Source organism: Rutidosis leptorrhynchoides, chromosome 3 (assembly GCF_046630445.1).
Source record: "Rutidosis leptorrhynchoides isolate AG116_Rl617_1_P2 chromosome 3, CSIRO_AGI_Rlap_v1, whole genome shotgun sequence".
Lineage (NCBI taxonomy): Eukaryota > Viridiplantae > Streptophyta > Magnoliopsida > Asterales > Asteraceae > Rutidosis > Rutidosis leptorrhynchoides.
The window spans coordinates 598,571,689-598,583,374 of NC_092335.1; the positions used below are offsets into that span (position 1 = coordinate 598,571,689).

The 11,686-nt window shown below is 38.1% G+C and overlaps 1 protein-coding gene across 1 annotated transcript; it reads left to right on the forward strand.

Moving 5' to 3' along the window:
- Positions 1–1,608: 1,608 nt before the first annotated feature.
- Positions 1,609–5,437, forward strand: LOC139898803 (purine permease 3-like). Its single transcript, XM_071881588.1, has 2 exons — positions 1,609–2,467; positions 4,820–5,437. The coding sequence occupies exons 1-2, from the start codon at positions 1,706–1,708 to the stop codon at positions 5,177–5,179; spliced, it is 1,122 nt and encodes a 373-aa protein (XP_071737689.1). The 5' UTR covers positions 1,609–1,705; the 3' UTR covers positions 5,180–5,437.
- Positions 5,438–11,686: the final 6,249 nt, after the last annotated feature.

Genomic DNA, 11,686 nt, shown 5'->3' on the forward strand with positions numbered 1-11,686 from the left:
CCGGACACGGGTGGAGAGTAAGGCGTGTATCCCGCCCCCGTAGTCATAGCTTGCGTTGGCTGATTACCAGACGGCGTATTCTGGTTGTCCGTTTGAGTACGTTCCGATGATTCCCCGAAAGTCATGATTCTGTTAAAGAAACAAAAAATTCGAGAATTTTGTGAGTAATGAGCTTTATAATTCAAAACTTTAAAAGAAAAAACAATTAAACACGTCTTGAATTAGTTCAGCTCTCAATGAAAGCACCACTTGATCGTGCATATATTTTCCAAGAAGTCAATATGCATATTCGATATGTTTTAAAGGGGTTTAAGGATCTTAGAACTTAGCTCTCCGGTCCGGCTACCGTGAATAACCCTGGTCGACATGATAATGTCGGCGGGGTGACTAGGTGATTAAGTCCACCTTCGATGACGGTCGTCGATCGAAGGCCCAAATAAGGCGGTAGGAAACCGTCAAGAGTGACTAACCTGTTAACCTTTGATGAACGATGATAATGATTACGTATTGTAAGCCTACATAAAGTGTGATGATCCCTGGAACGATAATTAGGGTCAGTATATATAGGCCAACCCTAATTCGAGAACCATCCAGGATAATAGTAATCTCTTCCATAACAAACTCCCCCGAATATCGGATGTAATTATGGAAAAGATATCAACTTGATGACCAAGTAACCGCCGCACCGGGAACGAAGGTATTCGATACACCACCGCATGCCGCATACCGCATATAAAGTATGCGCATACGCATGCCGGCGTTTGCCCGCACACGTATAGCAGGCGGGTTGCGGTATCATTACGATGCGAAATATTACCATTCAAAAAGAGCAAAACACAAACAATAAGGCTCGAAAGAAATAACAATAAAACAAACACTAGATCAACATATGAGCTACGCTAACTCAAACACCGAATGCCGACCTTGACCGAATTTTTTATAGTCCATTTATATTTATATGTTAAGGGGGATGATTCTCACACACACTTTTTTGATCCTCACACATCAATTGAGTATTATTAGAAGAGTAAAAGGTTAAAATAGGTGTGTGAGGATAAAAAAGTGTGTGTGAGAATCATCCCCTATATGTTAAATTGTTAATTTCAACGTTTAAAAAAATTATTGAATGAATTAAATCTGTCATTAATCACCTCATACACATACACACTTCAACATATTGCATCATATTATCTAATGGAACGGCTATTCTTTTTGTATTATTTTGTTTGTTTTTTTTTTGAACGACAAGCTTGAATCAGTGTATCGTTTATCTCAAGACACTCATCATTTGCACACACACGCGTTTTTTGAATCCGTTACTGAATAACATTTTGCCTAATAAAAAAATTCTTAAATCCGTCACTGAATTCGCACAGAGCTATCGGATATTCTTGAATCCGTCACTGAATTCGCATAGAGCGGATCTAGTGTAGTAGAGCAGCTTGGGTCGGCCGTTATCACGATCCAAATTAATGTATAAAAATTCAACGTCATGATCGAATATTATTTTATTTTATTGTCTTCATCTTTTAACGTTTTACCCGGAAACAAAAAGTTCCAGTCAGTCACCAAGTCCACACAACTATATAAACACACTTCAACATACTACATCATCATATTATTTCACCCTCATATACCCATCCAAACCGGCCACTCAGGAAAAAAAACACCCAACTCACAAACTTATTCCACAAATTTAGACACCATGAACAATCATCAAAAACCCACCATCACCACAACCACGGCAGGCACCACCGCACCAATCACAGCAAAGGTCAGCCCAACAGCCAGAAAAACACTCCTAATCCTCAACTGCATCCTACTCTCAATCGGAAACTGCGGTGGCCCACTAATCATGCGCCTGTATTTCATCCACGGTGGCAACCGTGTCTGGCTATCGTCTTTCCTCGAAACCGGCGGTTGGCCATTCATCCTAATCATCCTCATAATCCTTTACTTTTACCGACAAAAAACAAACGACAAAACATCCTTCATTTACATGCGTCCACGTTTATTTTTCGCCGTCGCTTTCATCGGCATACTCACCGGTCTCGACGACTACCTTTACGCTTACGGAGTCGCGCGTCTCCCTATTTCCACGTCATCCTTAATTATCGCGTCACAGCTAGGGTTTACAGCGTTCTTCGCGTTCTTACTCGTGAAACAAAAGTTCACACCGTATTCGATAAACGCTGTAGTTTTACTGACGGTTGGGGCAGGCGTTTTGGCGTTACATACGAGCGGTGATCGACCTAATGGAGAGAGTAAAAGGGAGTATATGTTGGGGTTTGTTATGACGGTTGGAGCTGCTGCGTTGTACGGATTTGTGTTACCTTTGGTTGAATTAACGTATAATAAAGCGAAACAGGGGATTACATATACACTTGTGTTGGAGATTCAGATGGTTATGTGTTTATTTGCGACGATTTTTTGTACAGTCGGTATGATTGTTAACAACGACTTTAAGGTTCGTATTTACGTTTACAACATTTTAGATTATTTATTTATTTATTTATTTATTTTCTTCCTGTTTTTTTCATATATAACACACGAACCACATGTACACTGCCCGGCTACGTTTCCATATGAAGGATATTTTATTTTTATTATTCATATACTCGTATGATTGAAAGTGAACTATTACTATTATAGAAGTTAGTTGAATTTCTATTATTATTGATTACTTCATTCGTCATGTTTCGTGTGTTTTATTACTATATAGGTAGTTTTAGTATACATGTCAATTTTGTTATTTAATAAATCAAAGAATACATTAATGAATACATCAAAGAATACAATTTTGTGATTTTTGTCAAGGTAGCAAGGTCTTTTTGGTCGTGTTGCTAGCCTTGTTTTGTCGCGAGTTTCGTTAGATCGGTTTTGCTTTCATATGTGTGTCTTACTCGTGTTTTCGTTGTTGTCGCTAGCTTCTTGTTAGTTGTTTTTTGTTCCTTTTTTCTATAATAAAATTCTTGCCTTTCAAGAAAAGAAAGAATACATTAATGAGTGAAGATGATATTTGGTGAGTGAAAATTATAATATAATTAATAAAAAATTTCACAAATGTTTTGCACAATCAAAGTAACTATCACTTAGGGCCCTAAGATTCTTTTACAAGAAGTCTCAGATTTAAATCTTGATAGTTAGTTAAGTGTTTGTAAACCATTACGGATTAATCTAGTTAGACAGCATACTCTAAAGTAAATACTCAATACTCTAAAGTAAATACTCATCCTCTCGGATGAACTGAACATAAAAGACCTTATCACTTTATGCACAGTCAAACTGAACACTGGAAGTCAACATATGTTGTATGTGGTAATAGATTAAGCTATATATAAGAGATTCATTTGTATAAAATGTGAAACGTCAAGTGTGTAAAATCAAACTTTGGGACCACACAATTATTGTGTTGATGCACTTGATTCTGTTTGTCTTTAAACAATTTTGATATATATTGTTTTAAAGTATATATGCATATACATATAGGGAAAAATATCGGGATTTCTATAATTCTAGAGATCATACCGATCGAATATCTTTATGTGAAGATTCTTACAACATGCTTAAACGTACCCTTCAAAGAATAAACGTATATCCTACTTTTGATTTCTAAGTTATACATGAAATTGTAGCGAGAAAAAGGTATTTACGTGACACAATTTAAATCTTAAATATTTCGTTACACACTATGAATTTCTTTTCTTATTTAGGTATTGTTTTGTTTAATCAAATTAAAAGAAAATCATTATAATACTTTGTACTATGCCACATTGATCGGAGGAAATTAAGTCACCTTCAATATTCCATTCTCATCGTTTGACCCCACAATCAAGTATGATCTTTGATTACAACCAATGCCAAAATTAGGGGTGACACCTTGACCGATCCCCACCATGTAAAGAGGATACCCAAGTTTCCAAGATGATTAACAATTTAACTTGAAACTCTATTAATAATTAATAAATAATGATTAATAAAAAGCTAGTGCCTTTTTAGAGTTTAATTCTTACGATTAGATCTTTTAGGTTCAATGCATAAAAAAAAATAAAGTTTTCATGAGCCTACCTAGGAATCTAGGACAGATATTTTTACTCGGATTGTACGGGGTTTAACGTGATTATCTCGTGATCACTTTTGACCTTTTACCAGACCACACTAAATATGCTGGTAATGACTTTTGAATCTCTGTGTTTGGTAAAAAGTCACAAATACAACTAAATTGGGCAATAAAGTAATTTCTTATAGGGATTTGCTGTATGCACCATAACTTTTATTAAGTCCACTATAACTTTGCATTAATAGATTGTACACTAAAACATATTAATACATAATTTTTTGTGGATGGAGGAAAAATGGTGATGAATATATCACTATCCTTTTCTACCAGTTTTCTATCTCATCATCTTAACTTGGTGGGTAAAAAAATTTGTGGGCTTTATATCCCACACCAATGATTCATAAATTCATAAATATTAAAACATGTGTGTCCTGTATATTAATTTAGATTATAAATTTTTTTTTTTAACGGCGATATCGACATCGAATGCTCTCATTTGTCACCCACACGCGCGTTAGGAGGAAACCCACGCGGCGATGTTAGCAAAATCGAACATGAGTTGACAGTGGCCCAAGTTGAATCTTACCCCATACCACTAATGCCAAGCTTCGGTGGTATTTAGATTATAAATTAGATGTATGTATTGTTGAGATATAAAATTTCGATTTTCTTTCATTTCGTGTAACATCTAAAAGCTTGTCATTAATTAAACAATGAACTTTATTGATGTTAATTGAACTTTGATCATGTTTTTTGTAGGTGATTCCACGGGAGGCAAATGATTTTGGACTAGGAAAAACAAACTATTACACCATATTGTGTGCAAGTGCATTAATTTGGCAATGTTTCTTCTTAGGAGCCATAGGAGTGATTTTTTGTGCATCGTCATTACTATCGGGTATTATAATTGCTGTTCTTCTTCCTGTAACAGAAGCATTAGCGGTTCTTTTCTATAAAGAGAAGTTTCCGGCCGAAAAAGGTGTTGCGCTAGTTCTTTCGATATGGGGATTTGTTTCTTACTTCTATGGAGAATGGAAATTCATGAAAAAATTGAAAGTTAAAACACAATCATCTCAACAAACAATGGAGTTATCTCAAACTGATAATTCAACGGTATAGCTATAGATGTTAAATGTTATCATCGTAATTTAGCTTCAAAGTTTGAAAATTTGAAATTGAATATAGATTAAGTTGTATTCATGTTTGATTAAAGTTTCGAAACTTGGTAAAAGTAGTGTTCGCTACGATTAATGTGATCGTCAAATGGTAATAAAGTTAGTAACACATCCTAGGAGTGCTACATTTACAAAATGTTTGTATAGTTTGAGAGTGTATTTACCTATTTAAATTTAAATATTGTGGTGTTTGCCACTAGCAACTTGCTATTACGTTTATTTTTATGCGATGGGAAAATAATCACAACGGGTAATCTACAAAGCGGAAACAAACCCGTTTGACAAGCATTTTCCGACCCGTATGAACATGTGAGGAAACTAACAAACAAGCTATATCAAAACCAACCCAAATCAGTCCCCAAATCTGTTCCAAATCAGTAGCTAAACAATAATCAAGCACACACTAAAACACGAGACTTTTTACGTGGAAAACCCCTCAAAATCGAGAGTAAAAACCACGGGACTCGTAAGCCACTTAAATTCCACTATCATCAACAAAGAGAGCAATACAATAATCCTTCTCTAGATCAACTAGAGGTATACAACATCATCATACTCTTGAACAACAATAATCAACAAGTATATGAAGAAATTAAAGACAAAAGAGTAATAACATCACCCAAAATTCTGCTACTGTTCGACCTGCTGTAACTTGAGCTACAGACCTCTTTAGACGAATTCAGCGGTTGAAAACCTTGGCACTGATGTCAGGAAGACACAGCCCAAATTTGATGAAGATCCAACGGTTAGATCTCCGGGGATCGTCTCTTTTCTGTCCTGCTGTCACTGTAGACAGAAATGGAGTTTTTTTGACTCTTTTTCTTGATCTCTCAACTCTCTGTAATCTCTCACACTTGAATACAGCTGCACAATTGATTCAAATAATGCCTAAGACACTTGACCAAGTCAACAAGCATCTTGGGCCTTTTTTGTTGGGCTTGGGCTAAGCTTTCCTCATATTTGAAAACTTAAATAAAAAACCCAACAAATCTCCCCCTTTCCAATTATGAGGAAGGAATCGCCATCCCGGCGATCGAGCAACATACCTTAAGCTTCTCACTTGCTAAAGCCTTTGTAAACATATCGGAACCATTATCAACGGTGTGAACTTTATCAAGTTCAAACGAACCATCTTCAAGACGTTCTCTAATCCAATGATACCGCACATTTATATGTTTTGTCCGCTTATGATACATAGAATTTCTAGCCAAATGAATCGCACTCTCATTATCACAAAGAACCACATATCGTGATTGCTTAAACCCAAGGTCTTGTAGAAACCTTTTCATCCACAATAGTTCTTTGCACGCTTCTGTTGCTGCCATATACTCAGCCTCGGTTGTAGACAATGCAACACACTTTTGTAACCTTGATTGCCATGAAACTGCTCCCCCTGCGAAAGTCATCAAATACCCAGAAGTGGATTTCATGTTATCTTTGTTTCCTGCCATATCTGATGTAGCGACCCCGACAAATCGTCAAGTGACGGCGTCGACTACGTATGGTCCCATTACATGGTTATAAGCATTTATAACAAAGTTTGACCGAAAATATGTCGCATTCATTTCATAAAAGGATGTTTCAATGTTTACAAAAGTAATTCCCAAGACAAGTACATAACAAAAGTTATAGTTCATATGAAACACGTGCGACATAGTTTAAAGTAGCCAAAAAAAGACGCTCCACGTATGCAAGTATACTCGACATCCAATGCAAGTATCAAAAAGTATGAGCGGAAGCATGTATCACCTAAGTTCAAGGACCTGAGAAAAACATAGAGAATCTGTCAACGAAAACGTTGGTGAAATCATAGGTTTAAATAAGTAAGTGAATGAAGGTAAGTCGAACCACAAGATTTGCAACATTAATAAATTAGTAATACATTCTAAAAGTTAATATTCACGAGCACCCAATTATCAAGGCTTAACGTTTCCTTCCATTGAACCCCATCATAATAGTGTTAGAACATACACTGTTTCTCGGAAATATATTTCACCCGTAGACGGTAGCGAACCGTCCGAAGTGAGGGTTTGTCAAACCCATATGGCCATATAACATAAGTTCTCGCTTACACCCGTCAAGTGTAACTAATGATAATCGAATTGAGGATTTGTGTTCAAACTCGTATGTAGAATGTTTGTTTTCCTGTACTTGTGTTCACTTAGTTTAAAAGAACGTTTATGTTTTCTCATCCCAAAAGTAAGTTAAAAAAAAAAAAGTAAAAGTGGGACTATGATCTCACCTTGTATGCACGAACAAAAAGTACTTCGACAAGTAACGTGTGCAAAGAACAATGCTAGTCTTGACCTAAACAAATAGGTTGTATCAATAACGATAGTCACGAAGGGTCAAAGATGTTCAGTTAGTCCTATGGCTCAATACGACTCGATTAATAAAGCATGTGAATCAAATTGTCAAGTTTCATGCAAGATACAAGTAGTTGAGCATGTTAGAACGATTGTATAATCGTTTGGTTAAGGTTGACTAAAAGTCAAACTTGGTCAAAGTCAAAGTCAACGAGGTCGGGTCGGGTGTCCGACAATTTTCTCATGATGAGAAGTCATATACGAGCATAATAGTCAAGTTTCATGTTAATCGGAGTTACGGTTAAGCGGAAAACATTTTGGGAGCGTTTAAAGACAAGGAAGTTGGCCTGGGCCATTTGCGCGGTGCGCAATGGGTTGCGCGGCGCGCACCCATGTGCAATACCAGGTCAGAACTCGACCAAGGGAACCATTTATTTGGTTTTTCTGATTTGCACGGTGCGCAGGTGCACGCGCGGCGCGCATAACCTGGGGAAGTGCTGATTGCAGAAAAAAAATAACTTAAGTAACGAACCAAAACTCATTTTAACATATTTCATGCACCGAAAACACTTAAAACGCATATCATATAACATGAGAAAGGTAATTTGACAAGGAGAATAACTAAACGCATTTACTCAATCAAAACCAAACAACTTATATCAAAATCACCATTAATGCTCATCATTTATTACTCCAAGTTCATAAATGCCATATTATGATTCGGTAAATTAATGCACATGTGTAATACGCCGTTTTGAAGATAATCAAGCATACAACACAACTAGACACTTACAATTAACATTGCTAAGCATTTAATGCATCAAATATTCAATTTACTTTTATCAAACCCTAACCCAAAATCATAAAATCAACATTCTTGCTTATGAAACTAATCCATGTCAAACTACATACCAATTTGAAGCTAGTGATGTTAGGAACACAATTAAAACATGAATTTTCATCATCAAATAACATATGTACACCTAAAACTCAAGATTAAACAAGCATTCTTTCAATATGAGCTAGTTACACCAAAATAGCAAGAACAAGCATACAAAACACATAATCATACTAGACTTGAGCCATAGACACTAATTAACAACCTTTTAACTCAAAAACTCAAGAACACATAAAATTAGTGATTTTAGAAAGTTACCCAAATTTGATGAAATCGGTATGGAATCGAAGAGGAGATCACGAGGAGTTCAAATATGTAATTTGTTTGGCCCGAAGCTTGATCGATTGAATATGGATGATGAATTGCTTTTTGATGGAATTAAAGAAATGGTGGAAGTATTAGATGAAAAGGAAAATTAAATGGAGAAATGAGGTGGAAGAGGTTGACTACACTTTGGTGTCTTGGCGAAACTAGTCCCTCAAGTTGCAATCGGGTGCGTTAAATTACCTAAAACAAGATAATTGAAACGCGTATTAACGGGAGATGTTATAAACATATAACGGAGTTTAAAATAGTTAAACGGAAAAGTTAACGGAAAAAGGCGGGATGTTACATTACCTACACCTTAAAAGAAATTTCGTCCCGAAATTTAGGTAGGCGTAGTAGTCGTTGTTTCTTCCTCGGAATCTGACGTTTCCGGAACCGGGAATAGATGAGGGTGTTTCTTTCGTATTTGATCTTCTCTTTCCCAAGTAAACTCGGGTCCCCTTTTGGCGTTCCAACGGACCTTGACAATCGGGATCCGGCTTTGTTTCAATTCCTTCTCGACGTAGTCCACAATTTCAACCGGTTCCTCCACAAAATGAAGTTTGTCATTAATAGTAAGTTCCTCGAGAGGAACTACGATATCGGGCTCGGCAAGACATTTCTTCAAGTTAGATACATGAAAAGTAGGATGGATGGAGCTTAGTTGAGGCGGAAGATCCAAACGATACGCAACGGTTCCAACACGTTCTAAGATTTCGAAAGGACCAACGTACCGCGGATTTAGTTTCCCACGTTTCCCAAAACGGATGACACCTTTCCAAGGTGCGACTTTTAACATGACGCGGTCACCGACTTGAAATTCGAGGTCTTTGCGTCTTTTGTCGGTATAGCATTTTTGACGACTCCGGGCCGTCCGAAGCCTATCTCGGATTTGAAGAATCTTCTCGGTGGTTTCGTGAATGAGGTCGGGCCCAGAAATTTGCACGTCACCCACTTCGGCCCAACAAAGAGGAGAGCGACATTTTCGGCCATATAATGCTTCAAAAGGTGCGGCCTTAATACTCGCGTGATAACTATTGTTATATGAGAACTCGGCGAGGGGTAAGTGCTTGTCCCAAGCTTTTCCAAAATCAACAACGCAAGCCCGTAACATATCCTCCAATGTTTGTATGGTACGTTCACTTTGCCCATCGGTTTGGGGATGATATGCGGTACTCATGTCTAAACGCGTCCCCAACGCTTCTTGTAACGTACGCCAAAATCTAGAGACGAAACGACCATCTCGGTCGGAGATAATCGATAAAGGTACACCGTGTCGGGCTACAATCTCCTTAACGTAAAGTCGTGCAAGTTTCTCCATTTTGTCGGTTTCTTTCATGGCAAGAAAGTGCGCGGATTTAGTGAGGCGGTCAACAATGACCCAAATAGTATCATAACCGCCCGACGTTTTCGGTAGTTTGGTGATAAAATCCATCGTGATCCTTTCCCACTTCCATTGTGGGATCTCGGGTTGTTGAAGTAACCCGGACGGTCTTTGGTGTTCGGCTTTGACTTTAGCGCAAGTCAAACATTTGGCAACGTATCTAGCAACTTCCTTTTTGATATTCGGCCACCAATATTGTTCTTTAAGGTCATGGTACATCTTATTGGCGCCGGGATGAATCGAGTATCGCGATTTGTGGGCTTCGTCTAGGATGAGGTTTCGTAAGTCGCCATATCTAGGCACCCAAATTCTTCCGGCGTAATATCGAAGTCCGTTCTCCTTAACTTCGAATCGAGAGACGAGGATGTTTAAAAGTTCACGTCCGATGTGGTTGTCTTTAAGAACCTCCTCTTGGGCTACACGAATTTGGCTATTAAGGTTGGAGTGAATGGTGATGTTTAAAGCTCGGACACGAAGAGGCACCGCTCTTTCTTTTCGACTTAAGGCATCGGCCACTACATTTGCCTTCCCGGGGTGGTAACGAAGCTCGCAATTATAATCGTTCAAGGTCTCAATCCACCTTCGTTGTCTCATGTTTAGTTGCTTTTGATCGAAGATATGTTGGAGACTTTTGTGATCGGTAAAGATGGTACTTTTGGTACCAAGAAGATGGTGTCTCCATAACTTAAGTGCAAAGATGACGGCACCGAGTTCAAGATCATGTGTCGTGTAGTTTCGTTCGTGAACCTTGAGTTGTCGAGAGGCATAAGCAATGACTTTCTTTCGTTGCATTAGCACACACCCATAACCGTTTTTCGAGGCATCGCAATATACAACAAAATCATCATTGCCTTCGGGAAGTGACAAGATAGGAGCGGTGGTTAGCTTAGTTTTCAAGATTTGGAATGCGGTTTCTTGTTCGGATGTCCAAACGAATTTTCGTTCCTTGTGAGTTAACGCGGTTAAAGGACGAGCGATTAAGGAGAAGTCCTTGATGAATTTACGGTAGTATCCGGCAAGACCCAAGAATTGACGAATTTGAGTAGGAGTAGTAGGAGCCTCCCATTTACTAATGGCTTCGATCTTTGCGGGATCGACTTTAATGCCTTGATCACTTACGACGTGACCGAGGAATTGAACTTCCTTCAACCAAAATTCACACTTGGAGAACTTGGCATAGAGTTGTTCTTTTCTCAAGAGTTCAAGCACGAGTCGGAGATGTTCTTTGTGTTCCTCTTCGCTTTTAGAATAGACCAAAATATCGTCAATGAACACGATAACGAATTTGTCGAGGTATGGTTTGCACACGCGGTTCATGAGATCCATGAACACCGCCGGAGCGTTAGTGAGACCAAAAGGCATGACAAGGAATTCGTAACTACCGTAACGAGTCCGGAAAGCGGTTTTGGAGACATCTTCCCCCTTAACCCTTAGTTGATGATAACCCGAACGGAGATCGATTTTTGAATATACACAAGACCTTTGTAGTTGATCAAAGAGGTCATCGATGCGAGGAAGAGGATATCGGTTTTTAACCGTCAATTTGTTTAGTTCACG

Bases quoted from the DNA above. Each gene is read 5' to 3' on its own strand.
- LOC139898803 (XM_071881588.1), top strand. From the start codon at position 1,706: ATGAACAATCATCAAAAACCCACCATCACCACAACCACGGCAGGCACC. The intron at 2,468-4,819 runs GTTCGTATTTAC...TGTTTTTTGTAG, and splicing joins TTGTTAACAACGACTTTAAG to GTGATTCCACGGGAGGCAAA.